We start from the raw sequence: 14,236 nt of genomic DNA on the forward strand, positions 1-14,236 counted from the left end.
CTTCTATTTTTTTATTATTTTTAATTTGCATGTGTTTTAAAATTAACTTTTTATGTTAAATAATAATTAAATTTTAGGGGCTTCCAGTGGGTGGCAATGTTATTAATTATTTATTGGAAAAAGCTAGAATTGTTAATCAGCACAAGGGTGAAAGAAACTTCCACATTTTTTATCAGCTTTTGACTGGTGCCACTGAGGACGAACTTAGTCAACTCTATCTGAAAAGAAACCTTCGAAGTTACTATTACCTCAGTCATGGGGTAAGTAACTAAAAGAAGTAAATCTGTCTTGTCTTGTAAACTGTTTTAACATCTTCTTCTTTTCCCTATTCCAATACCTATCCTCTCATTTATAACCTTTTTTCTTCTTTTTGTTTAGGGTGATTCCAACGTAGACAACATAGACGACGCACAATCTTACAAAGAAGTTCGCCAAGCCTTAACGACTTTAGAATTTCCTGATGAAGAACAAAACGATATGATGGTGATTATAGCCAGTGTCCTTCACTTGGGAAATGTAGGATTTTCTGAGGAAGATGGCAAAGGGAAAGTGACGAAACTTGACGCAATTCAAAACATTTCAAAAGTAAAAACAAATGATCTAAAAATTTGATTCTGTTCTCATATACTTTCATTGTAGCTTCTGGGAATCACCGAAAGTGAGTTGACTCACGCCCTCACCCATCACACGATCGATGCTAGGGGGGACGTAATCACCAGTCCCTTAAATAGGGAACAAGCCATTTATGCAAGGGATGCGCTGGCCAAAGCCATCTACGACCGATTGTTTTCCTGGTTGGTCACAAGATTGAACGATTCACTCCAACCGGAAAATCCAAAGAGGAACGTGGTTATGGGAATCCTGGACATTTACGGGTTCGAAATTTTTGGAAAGAACAGGTTCGTTGTTACTCCCTCTCCAAATTTTATTATTTTTACCGTAAATTGATTGTTTCAGTTTCGAACAACTCTGCATCAACTTTTGTAACGAAAAGTTGCAGCAACTTTTCATTGAGTTGACGTTAAAGTCCGAACAGGAGGAGTACCTCAAAGAGGGCATCGAATGGCAACACGTTGAGTATTTTGATAACAAAGTAATTTGTGACCTTATCGAAGAAAAACACAAAGGTATATTGCATATTACTTTGTGTGTAAATGTTTATTTTATTTGTTTTTAAAGGTATCATCTCATTGATGGACGAAGAATGCCTGAGACCTGGTAATCCAAACGACAAAACTCTTTTGATGAAGATGAATGATTCGTTTGGATGCCATAAACATTACATAAGTCATGAAAAAGCTGATATAAAACTACAAAAAATTATGGGCAGAGATGTAAGCTACTAATAATGTGAAAATTAATATTATTTTTATTAATTTCAAATTACCTCAAAGTAATAAAGAAAAATTTTTACTGCAGTCTCGTCCTCGCCGGGAATCGAACCCGGAACCTTTGCCTTCACGTACCACTAAGCATTTGTGACGTAATATGTGCGTTTAGTCGTGATTACTGCTGTCACCTTTCGTAGCTTAGTGGTCTGAGTACCGGTGTGTAAAGCCAAAGGACCTGGGTTCGATTCCCGGCGAGGGCCTCTCAACAGCAACAATTTTTCCTTATTAACTTGAAGTAATTTTGTACTATTTTATATGAAATTAATTTTAGATTATTTATTCATGTTTTAGGAATTTAGATTAATCCATTACGCTGGAGACGTAACGTACAATATCAACGGATTTCTGGAAAAGAACAATGATTTGTTATTTAGGGACTTAAAGGAAGCAATGTCACATTCCACAAATAAAATAATGAACAGTATCTTCCCGCCAGGAGAATACAAAAACAAGAAAAGACCGGAGACTGTTATAACCCAGTTCAAGACTTCTGTTAACGAGTTAATGGACATTCTTATGGACAAGGAACCTTCATACGTCAGATGTATTAAGCCAAATGACCTTAAGCAACCCAGTAAGTCAATATCTATCTATATATCAACACCTCTTCTTCAAACCAAATGATTACACATCATGGTTTTCGCGTTTTAGGTATTTTTGATGTGGATTTGGTGAAACATCAGACCAAATACTTGGGTCTGATGGAGAACCTAAGAGTTAGAAGAGCCGGTTTTGCTTATAGAAGAATTTACGAGAAATTCTTGCATCGTTATAAGTGTCTCTGCAAGGAAACGTGGCCGAACTACAGGGGTGAAGCTAAAGATGGAGTCCAGGTATTGGTCAACGCCCTGGGATACGACAAGGAAGATTACAGGATGGGAAAGTGAGTCCCTGTACACCTAGGGATGATTGTTACGGCTTATTGGTCTTTTGTTTCTAGAACAAAAATATTCATTCGATTCCCGAAGACCCTGTTCGAAACAGAAGACGCGTTCCAATTGAAGAAGCACGACATTGCAGCAATTATACAATCCAAATGGAAGGGCATCATGCAGAGAAGAAGATTTTTGAAGATGAGGGAGAATGCCATTACAATTCAGAAGTATTGCAGGAGACATTTGGCCCAAAAAGAAGCGAAACGTCGAAGGGAGGCGGCATTTGTTATCACAAGGTATTTTTTTAACAGTTTTTCACCCCTAGCACCTTTATCTGAGGAGCAATCATCAAACAGATTGGACCATCAGATTCTGTAGCATTTTCTACCCCTGATAAATGTTACAGAGGGCCTCAAATAATTTGATTTGGAATTGAAAACTGAGATGCGCGTTTTTAAAACACGAATTATTAACGGTTTTAACAGTTTTTCACCCCTAGCACCATTATCTGAGGAGCAATCATCAAACCGATTGGACCATCAGATTCTGCAGCATTTTCTGCCCCTAATTAATGTTATAGAGGGCGTCAAATAATTTGTTTTGGAATTGAAAACTGAGATGCGCTTTTTTAATACACGAAATTGTTAACGGTTTTAACAGTTTTTCATCCTTAGCATATTTATATGAAGAGCAATCATCAAACAGATTAGACTATCAGATTCTGCAACATTTTCTACCCCTAATAAATGTTACCGGGGGCGTCAAATAATTTGTTTTGGAATTGAAAACTGAGATGCGCGTTTTTAAAACACGAAATTGTTAACGGTTTTAACAGTTTTTCACCCCTACCATCTTTATCTGAGGAGTAATCATCAAACAGATTGGATCATCAGATTTTGCAGCATTTTCTACCCCTAATAAATGTTACCGGGGGCTTCAAATAATTTGGTTTGGAATTGAAAACTGAGATGCGCGTTTTTAAAANAGTTATCGTTATTGGTTGTGCAAATTCCAAATCGAATCATTCATTTTTTTCATTTTTAGATACTCCTTTTCCTTTCTTTTTTTTTAACGTAATCAAAAGAAAGTTAAGCACTTTTTACGAGTTCCACATACCTGTAAGAAATTCTATTGTTAACCCGAACGAACAATGCTTTTCCTCATGTAAATGTGTTTCAAATACATTATTGTTTGTGTACTTGTGCATATAATTACATCTACTTACTTACGTGTGCATATATTTGTACAAACGAACGTTGAAAGAATGTAACTACTTACAACTTAAATTATAGACCATTATTATCGGCTTTTGATCGTAGGTGATCATGTTCGAGGTGTTTTTAGGGGAGAGTATTTTCTGAGACATGAAGGGCTAGTTAGAGATATATTAGAAGCAGAAACAGGTGTTAATAGGGGCAGATGTAGACCTAGACTAGGCTACTGTTCGAGAATACGTACCTAAGAGACGTAAGAGCCCTAGATGCCCAGATTAGTTAAACATGGGAAGAAGTCTTAGTGGTATAGTCCTTATGACGATTAGGATTAATTATAAATCAAAATTTTCTGAAGAATTTTGAAACTTCAAATAACTTTTTTTTAGTTTAACAAAATTAAAAGTGATTTCGTCAATATTCACTGAATTATTTTGTAAAATTGACTCTAAAAATTTGTTTTCTTCGACAATCTCCTTGACCTTCGCAATTAACTTTGAAGTAGTTTTTGTGAAACAAAAGCGAAATTATTGGGGCTATTGTTCTATCTACTTTTGCAAGTTTTAATCCTACCTTAATTGCTATTAAGTAACTTTAAGAAGCATAATTTACAGAAGGCATTTCGAAATTGAGGATTTCGAATTGAATGGTTTCTATGACTTTTACATGTATCTTCCCACAATAAGTACATTCATTATATGCGGTCTTTCCTATGAGGAAACTGTTTTAATTTTTATTTCAAAAATTTCCAACAAATGCACTTAGTTGACTGAGGCAATATTATAGCAATATTATGCAAACAAAACGAGGCAATGTTAGTCTGCAATTTGGGATCACTGAACCAAAACAATGAAAAAATGAAAATTGTACTGTTATTTGATTGTATTAGTTCGTACGATTATAACGATGACGTAAATGCAATCTTCCAATAATTGTATAGTACATATCTACTGTTTGCATCATTTTTAAGATTGCAACTAAGTATAAATAATGCATATTATAGACCTAAAAACTTAATAACCAGTCGACAGCTACATATAGTATGCATACACGTCTATTAGACTGAAAGGAACGGTTTGTCGTCAACATTTTTTTGAAAGAAAATTGCCTTGATTTCGTAAACAAAATTGCATTGCATGTATCACACTTGAGACTGAATTTAAACGTTGTATCAGTTTCAATGCAGTTATTTAAATTAATTCCAGTATTTAATGCATATTTATGAGAAAAACAAAAGCTAATTAAGCGGTGGTTCTAAAAATAAAATAAGATTTATAAATACGACCAGTTTTTGATTTCTTTCAGTGGCAAACTGCGACCTAGAAGAGGAAAGATGACCTTTCGCAAGAAGGTTGCGAAAGTGATTCATTCATATGAAAATCAAATTTATGTTTATGTTATTGAACAAAACTTATTGCAACTATATATCTATCTACAAGTGAAGATGTACTTACATTTACTTTTGCTTGCTTGAATTAGGTCGTGTAATAAGAAAAGAACAGCTAGTCGTCTCGATTAAACTTTTAAAGAGTATTATGCAACGAATTATTGTGCAATTGAACTAATGTTGTGTCAAGCTTGACTATATAATATCAATCATTTTTTAATTAAGAAAGACACACGTATAGGTAAAAGTAATATTTAGCATATAATTTATTGTAGTAGAAACAGCAAGTAATTAACAATGTTATTAATAATTTATGCACAGAGATAAATGTGTAAGTAAAGTATTAATTTGGAGTCTCTCATTTATCGTCCTTCACTTTTTCATGTCCTGATTGTAAACCAAAATCTCTTCATTTTCCGAAGTCTATAGGAACCCCTTGTAATACCATAACTATTACACAGAATAAAATTTTTCGTTACTTAACAATTATTTTGCCAAATTTTGGCTTCATCAGGACTTTGTTTGAGTTCAATGAAAACATACAAAGTTTAGCAGTAATAATGTCCATCTTTGCCTACATAACTTATTATTGGAAAGCAATTTATGTAAGAAGGATTTTAGAATTCAGTGGGAAACATCACTCTTGTAAAACACTTTATTAGAAGCATACAAATTAACTTTTACTTGAATTTGCACTTTTCTTTGGTGCCAACAATGTGACAAAACAACCAGGATTTATTTTATAACAGACATTCGCACGATTTCTATTCGATTTTGACAGGATAATACAATTAATTAGGTAATGCATTTAATTTGTATGTAAGAGAAAATATTTATTTTCTTTAAAAGGATTACAAATAGAACTATAGGTAGATAGGTACCTATAAAAAAATTGGCAAATCGAAATTAGTAGCACTTATCTTTTGATTATTTCATTTTACTATTATGATAAAAAAGACAACGATAAAGATAACTTTAGTGTTATCAGTTGCAGAGTGCCAACTGTCAATAGTGGGTGTAATTGTTAGTCTCATAAAACGTTTTGTCCAGGTATGTCGACAAACAATTTTTTATTAAATACAATTTACGTTAGAAATACATTTTCTAGTTCATATCTCATGTTTGAAATATTTGAATTAAATTAATATGTTTAATAGAAACTATATAGACCTATTTACTATTTTAAATTAAAAATTTGTTTATTTTTAAAGTTGTTATAATTCATTTTTCTGAAATGTCTCAGAAGGAAAGTGCGTATTGTGTATAAATCGACAAAGAAATAAAGGACGTAATCGGTTATATGTTTATAATAAATTATAATCCTGAAGATTCTTTACAAATAGTACAATTTATTTGCTTGGTTTATCGTGTACAACATGATATGTAATTGTTTTATTTTACATTGGTATCTTATCTTCAATGAAATCGATAATAATTACGAAATACAGCAATTTTAGGACATTCTATAGTTTGGTTCATAGTTTTCGAATATCTTGCTTGATTTTTCCACTTATAAAAGGTAGAAGTAGACGTACTGGAGTAATATTTGGCAAATATCTATAGGGTAATAATTTCTATTGATTTTTTGATAACATTCAAAATCGAAAAATAAAATTGTTGTCTATATTAATTGTACATTAGACTTCTATGTATAATTGAGATTCTTATCTTTACATTTAATTTGTTTTTTTTTTGATGTAGCTTTTTTGTTATTATTGCTATTACAAATTAGCTTTCTCTATTTAAATTTACGTAGTGTTTTACCCACATTTTAAAAGGGTTAATGTACAGTTAACATTTCATATCCTTTTGTACTTATTTTTACAGTAAAAAGGCTTAGAATACAAAACACAAACTACTTGTGTTACTTTTAGTTTTTCTTCAAAGTATTTTTATAGGAAGTTGACTTTTAGCATTAAAATTTTGGTGACTTTCTACGTATTTTAACGTAGAAAAGGGTTGATAAAGTAATTGATTTATTAGTTATTAAGCACTTGCTTTTTTGAGTGTAGGATTTTACATCTATCAAGTTTCCGCAAATTTGCATTTTATATTAAATGCACCTGTTCCTATTGAAACCGTTATCATTTTTACATTATTATACATTGATAATGTTAGAGATTTACGTCTTATCAGTTATGCATAACGTATTCGCTAGAATGATAAAATATTTAAGCATTTGCGGAAAAACTTAAATGAAATATCTGTGCAAGGACATATTGTTTGTAAATTCCTTGAAGAATAAAAAGTACCTATAACATTTAATTGTATCTAAAGGTTTTTGGTCTTTCAATTGCAGTCTTATAAAAGAAAGAAGGGAATTTAGTATTTATTAAATAGAACAAACAGAATAGCTCAAAACTCCAACGCCAAAACACGACACTGTAGTTGTCCGAAGCACTTTTCGGTAACAAAGTTACCTTCTTCAGGTAAACTAGTTTACTTCAGTCCCTGAAGAAGGAAGAAAAGTGCTTCGGACAACTACAGTGTCGTGTTTTGGCGTTGGGGTTTTGAGCTATTCTGTTTGTTCTATAACAACCGCCAAAGTACTTCCAATCTTCATATTTNTGTTAACGGTTTTAACAGTTTTTCACCCCTACCATCTTTATCTGAGGAGTAATCATCAAACAGATTGGATCATCAGATTTTGCAGCATTTTCTACCCCTAATAAATGTTACAGGGGGCTTCAAATAATTTGTTTTGGAATTGAAAACTGAGATGCGCGTTTTTAAAACACGAAATTGTTAACGGTTTTAACAGTTTTTCACCCCTACCATCTTTATCTGAGGAGTAATCATCAAACAGATTGGATCATCAGATTTTGCAGCATTTTCTACCCCTAATAAATGTTACAGGGGGCTTCAAATAATTTGTTTTGGAATTGAAAACTGAGATGCGCGTTTTTAAAACACGAAATTGTTAACGGTTTTAACAGTTTTTCACCCCTACCATCTTTATCTGAGGAGTAATCATCAAACAGATTGGATCATCAGATTTTGCAGCATTTTCTACCCCTAATAAATGTTACAGGGGGCTTCAAATAATTTGTTTTGGAATTGAAAACTGAGATGCGCGTTTTTAAAACACGAAATTGTTAACGGTTTTAACAGTTTTTCACCCCTACCATCTTTATCTGAGGAGTAATCATCAAACAGATTGGATCATCAGATTTTGCAGCATTTTCTACCCCTAATAAATGTTACAGGGGGCTTCAAATAATTTGTTTTGGAATTGAAAACTGAGATGCGCGTTTTTAAAACACGAAATTGTTAACGGTTTTAACAGTTTTTCACCCCTACCATCTTTATCTGAGGAGTAATCATCAAACAGATTGGATCATCAGATTTTGCAGCATTTTCTACCCCTAATAAATGTTACAGGGGGCTTCAAATAATTTGTTTTGGAATTGAAAACTGAGATGCGCGTTTTTAAAACACGAAATTGTTAACGGTTTTAACAGTTTTTCACCCCTACCATCTTTATCTGAGGAGTAATCATCAAACAGATTGGATCATCAGATTTTGCAGCATTTTCTACCCCTAATAAATGTTACAGGGGGCTTCAAATAATTTGTTTTGGAATTGAAAACTGAGATGCGCGTTTTTAAAACACGAAATTGTTAACGGTTTTAACAGTTTTTCACCCCTACCATCTTTATCTGAGGAGTAATCATCAAACAGATTGGATCATCAGATTTTGCAGCATTTTCTACCCCTAATAAATGTTACAGGGGGCTTCAAATAATTTGTTTTGGAATTGAAAACTGAGATGCGCGTTTTTAAAACACGAAATTGTTAACGGTTTTAACAGTTTTTCACCCCTACCATCTTTATCTGAGGAGTAATCATCAAACAGATTGGATCATCAGATTTTGCAGCATTTTCTACCCCTAATAAATGTTACAGGGGGCTTCAAATAATTTGTTTTGGAATTGAAAACTGAGATGCGCGTTTTTAAAACACGAAATTGTTAACGGTTTTAACAGTTTTTCACCCCTACCATCTTTATCTGAGGAGTAATCATCAAACAGATTGGATCATCAGATTTTGCAGCATTTTCTACCCCTAATAAATGTTACAGGGGGCTTCAAATAATTTGTTTTGGAATTGAAAACTGAGATGCGCGTTTTTAAAACACGAAATTGTTAACGGTTTTAACAGTTTTTCACCCCTACCATCTTTATCTGAGGAGTAATCATCAAACAGATTGGATCATCAGATTTTGCAGCATTTTCTACCCCTAATAAATGTTACAGGGGGCTTCAAATAATTTGTTTTGGAATTGAAAACTGAGATGCGCGTTTTTAAAACACGAAATTGTTAACGGTTTTAACAGTTTTTCACCCCTACCATCTTTATCTGAGGAGTAATCATCAAACAGATTGGATCATCAGATTTTGCAGCATTTTCTACCCCTAATAAATGTTACAGGGGGCTTCAAATAATTTGTTTTGGAATTGAAAACTGAGATGCGCGTTTTTAAAACACGAAATTGTTAACGGTTTTAACAGTTTTTCACCCCTACCATCTTTATCTGAGGAGTAATCATCAAACAGATTGGATCATCAGATTTTGCAGCATTTTCTACCCCTAATAAATGTTACAGGGGGCTTCAAATAATTTGTTTTGGAATTGAAAACTGAGATGCGCGTTTTTAAAACACGAAATTGTTAACGGTTTTAACAGTTTTTCACCCCTACCATCTTTATCTGAGGAGTAATCATCAAACAGATTGGATCATCAGATTTTGCAGCATTTTCTACCCCTAATAAATGTTACAGGGGGCTTCAAATAATTTGTTTTGGAATTGAAAACTGAGATGCGCGTTTTTAAAACACGAAATTGTTAACGGTTTTAACAGTTTTTCACCCCTACCATCTTTATCTGAGGAGTAATCATCAAACAGATTGGATCATCAGATTTTGCAGCATTTTCTACCCCTAATAAATGTTACAGGGGGCTTCAAATAATTTGTTTTGGAATTGAAAACTGAGATGCGCGTTTTTAAAACACGAAATTGTTAACGGTTTTAACAGTTTTTCACCCCTACCATCTTTATCTGAGGAGTAATCATCAAACAGATTGGATCATCAGATTTTGCAGCATTTTCTACCCCTAATAAATGTTACAGGGGGCTTCAAATAATTTGTTTTGGAATTGAAAACTGAGATGCGCGTTTTTAAAACACGAAATTGTTAACGGTTTTAACAGTTTTTCACCCCTACCATCTTTATCTGAGGAGTAATCATCAAACAGATTGGATCATCAGATTTTGCAGCATTTTCTACCCCTAATAAATGTTACAGGGGGCTTCAAATAATTTGTTTTGGAATTGAAAACTGAGATGCGCGTTTTTAAAACACGAAATTGTTAACGGTTTTAACAGTTTTTCACCCCTACCATCTTTATCTGAGGAGTAATCATCAAACAGATTGGATCATCAGATTTTGCAGCATTTTCTACCCCTAATAAATGTTACAGGGGGCTTCAAATAATTTGTTTTGGAATTGAAAACTGAGATGCGCGTTTTTAAAACACGAAATTGTTAACGGTTTTAACAGTTTTTCACCCCTACCATCTTTATCTGAGGAGTAATCATCAAACAGATTGGATCATCAGATTTTGCAGCATTTTCTACCCCTAATAAATGTTACAGGGGGCTTCAAATAATTTGTTTTGGAATTGAAAACTGAGATGCGCGTTTTTAAAACACGAAATTGTTAACGGTTTTAACAGTTTTTCACCCCTACCATCTTTATCTGAGGAGTAATCATCAAACAGATTGGATCATCAGATTTTGCAGCATTTTCTACCCCTAATAAATGTTACAGGGGGCTTCAAATAATTTGTTTTGGAATTGAAAACTGAGATGCGCGTTTTTAAAACACGAAATTGTTAACGGTTTTAACAGTTTTTCACCCCTACCATCTTTATCTGAGGAGTAATCATCAAACAGATTGGATCATCAGATTTTGCAGCATTTTCTACCCCTAATAAATGTTACAGGGGGCTTCAAATAATTTGTTTTGGAATTGAAAACTGAGATGCGCGTTTTTAAAACACGAAATTGTTAACGGTTTTAACAGTTTTTCACCCCTACCATCTTTATCTGAGGAGTAATCATCAAACAGATTGGATCATCAGATTTTGCAGCATTTTCTACCCCTAATAAATGTTACAGGGGGCTTCAAATAATTTGTTTTGGAATTGAAAACTGAGATGCGCGTTTTTAAAACACGAAATTGTTAACGGTTTTAACAGTTTTTCACCCCTACCATCTTTATCTGAGGAGTAATCATCAAACAGATTGGATCATCAGATTTTGCAGCATTTTCTACCCCTAATAAATGTTACAGGGGGCTTCAAATAATTTGTTTTGGAATTGAAAACTGAGATGCGCGTTTTTAAAACACGAAATTGTTAACGGTTTTAACAGTTTTTCACCCCTACCATCTTTATCTGAGGAGTAATCATCAAACAGATTGGATCATCAGATTTTGCAGCATTTTCTACCCCTAATAAATGTTACAGGGGGCTTCAAATAATTTGTTTTGGAATTGAAAACTGAGATGCGCGTTTTTAAAACACGAAATTGTTAACGGTTTTAACAGTTTTTCACCCCTACCATCTTTATCTGAGGAGTAATCATCAAACAGATTGGATCATCAGATTTTGCAGCATTTTCTACCCCTAATAAATGTTACAGGGGGCTTCAAATAATTTGTTTTGGAATTGAAAACTGAGATGCGCGTTTTTAAAACACGAAATTGTTAACGGTTTTAACAGTTTTTCACCCCTACCATCTTTATCTGAGGAGTAATCATCAAACAGATTGGATCATCAGATTTTGCAGCATTTTCTACCCCTAATAAATGTTACAGGGGGCTTCAAATAATTTGTTTTGGAATTGAAAACTGAGATGCGCGTTTTTAAAACACGAAATTGTTAACGGTTTTAACAGTTTTTCACCCCTACCATCTTTATCTGAGGAGTAATCATCAAACAGATTGGATCATCAGATTTTGCAGCATTTTCTACCCCTAATAAATGTTACAGGGGGCTTCAAATAATTTGTTTTGGAATTGAAAACTGAGATGCGCGTTTTTAAAACACGAAATTGTTAACGGTTTTAACAGTTTTTCACCCCTACCATCTTTATCTGAGGAGTAATCATCAAACAGATTGGATCATCAGATTTTGCAGCATTTTCTACCCCTAATAAATGTTACAGGGGGCTTCAAATAATTTGTTTTGGAATTGAAAACTGAGATGCGCGTTTTTAAAACACGAAATTGTTAACGGTTTTAACAGTTTTTCACCCCTACCATCTTTATCTGAGGAGTAATCATCAAACAGATTGGATCATCAGATTTTGCAGCATTTTCTACCCCTAATAAATGTTACAGGGGGCTTCAAATAATTTGTTTTGGAATTGAAAACTGAGATGCGCGTTTTTAAAACACGAAATTGTTAACGGTTTTAACAGTTTTTCACCCCTACCATCTTTATCTGAGGAGTAATCATCAAACAGATTGGATCATCAGATTTTGCAGCATTTTCTACCCCTAATAAATGTTACAGGGGGCTTCAAATAATTTGTTTTGGAATTGAAAACTGAGATGCGCGTTTTTAAAACACGAAATTGTTAACGGTTTTAACAGTTTTTCACCCCTACCATCTTTATCTGAGGAGTAATCATCAAACAGATTGGATCATCAGATTTTGCAGCATTTTCTACCCCTAATAAATGTTACCGGGGGCTTCAAATAATTTGGTTTGGAATTGAAAACTGAGATGCGCGTTTTTAAAACACGAAATTATTAACGGTTTTAACAGTTTTTCACCCCTAGCATATTTATCTGAGGAGCAATCATCAAGCAGATTGGATCATCAGGTTCTGCAGCATTTTCTACCCCTAATAAGTGTTATAAAGGGCGTCAAATAATTTGTTTTGGAATCGAAAACTGAAATGCGCTTTTTTAAAACGCTAAATTGACGAGTTTAAGAGTTTATCAAACCTATCTTATTTATCTATTTATGTCTTCTACCCCTAATAAGTTTACAGTGGTTGTCAAATAGTAGTTTTTCAATCTCAACATACTTAGTTGAGGAATTTTTGGTTTCAGGTTTATAAAGGGTTACCTAAAAAGAAATGGTCCTGTTACCGACGAGAACAGGGAATTCCTTCAGATGGCAAAGTCCCAATGGCTCCTCCGCTTGTCCCGTTCTCTACCCCAATCAGTTTTGGATAAATCATGGCCCCCATGCCCCTACATTTGTCAAACTGCTTCAGAACAGCTTCGCAAAATGTACATGTCCCATATGTCTAGAATTTACCGTCTTCGATTGTCCCCCCAACGCAAACAACAATACGAACTCAAAGTCCTGGCAGAGGGGATTTTCAAAGACAAGAAGAAGAGTTATCCTGCCAGCGTGACTCAATGGTTCATCGACGAAAGGATCGAAAATGAAGAAATGAAAGGACTCAAAAACGGTTATGTATCTTCCCAGTTGCCTTCTGGGGAAAAGGAATTGTACTCAACATCGGTACTCAAGTTTGATAGACATGGTTATAAGCCAAGAGAAAGGGTCCTTTTGGCCACCAATAAGGCTCTTTATCTCCTTGAAGTCAACAAACACATCAAGTTAAAGCATCGTTTACCATATGAAATGATTTCTTTGGTGGTAACTTCAGGAAATGATAGGTTACTCCTTATTAGGGTGGCAGATGATCTCGTCAAAAAAGACAAAGTATGTAAAACCCAAATAGATTTATTCAGAAGGGTATTTTCTGTATTTTTTTATTTTAGGGGGATTTAATATTGGAAGTTCCTCAACTAATCGAAGCTGTGACCAAGATAATTGACATTATTAAGAAAAAAGACGTACTTACTATAATAGAAACTAATACGTAAGCAAATCAATTACTTTAGCTTTTATTGAGGCAAATTTAAATTCAAATTTAAGGACTATGTATATAAGTTAATATAATTTTGCTTTTTAGGATTGAGCATCATATGAAGGGTAAAAATGGAATTATTGAGGTAACAACAGGAGAGACAGAAAAAATTTATAAAAATAAAAGTGGTCATTTGCTTATAGTAAGTATTAATGTTGAATATGAGTAAATCATAACTGTGATTAATTCTTTTCACAATGACTAATTATAATTCTTATCGTTTTAGGTGGCTTCGCCGTAATAATATTTTGGTTTTTAATAAAAGGTCGACAGTATCACACGTGCATTACTTATAGAGAATGTTTTAAATTGCTTTTTTTTAACTGAAGTTACTTGTATGTGCCTTGGATAAAGTGCCATTTATAGCCTTTATGAATAAATTTTATTATTGTTTTATTTGTAAATATACTTTG

General features: G+C 33.5%; 1 protein-coding gene across 2 annotated transcripts in view; it reads left to right on the forward strand.

The window, feature by feature from the left end:
* Positions 1-14,219, forward strand: part of LOC108733090 (myosin-IB) — a 22,053-nt gene extending 7,834 nt beyond the window's left edge. For both annotated transcript variants that reach the window (XM_025981193.1, XM_025981194.1), the window contains exons 6-17: positions 78-260; positions 379-585; positions 640-899; positions 958-1,127; positions 1,180-1,334; positions 1,683-1,965; positions 2,043-2,274; positions 2,332-2,562; positions 12,991-13,615; positions 13,675-13,775; positions 13,869-13,965; positions 14,050-14,219. In XM_025981193.1, coding sequence (XP_025836978.1) covers positions 78-260; positions 379-585; positions 640-899; positions 958-1,127; positions 1,180-1,334; positions 1,683-1,965; positions 2,043-2,274; positions 2,332-2,562; positions 12,991-13,615; positions 13,675-13,775; positions 13,869-13,965; positions 14,050-14,064 — 2,559 coding nt within the window. In that variant the 3' untranslated portion in view covers positions 14,065-14,219. The remainder of the gene's footprint in view (positions 1-77; positions 261-378; positions 586-639; positions 900-957; positions 1,128-1,179; positions 1,335-1,682; positions 1,966-2,042; positions 2,275-2,331; positions 2,563-12,990; positions 13,616-13,674; positions 13,776-13,868; positions 13,966-14,049) is intronic.
* The last annotated feature ends 17 nt before the right edge of the window (positions 14,220-14,236 follow it).

The sequence above is a fragment of the Agrilus planipennis genome, unplaced genomic scaffold (assembly GCF_000699045.2).
Source record: "Agrilus planipennis isolate EAB-ADULT unplaced genomic scaffold, Apla_2.0 scaffold1, whole genome shotgun sequence".
NCBI lineage: Eukaryota > Metazoa > Arthropoda > Insecta > Coleoptera > Buprestidae > Agrilus > Agrilus planipennis.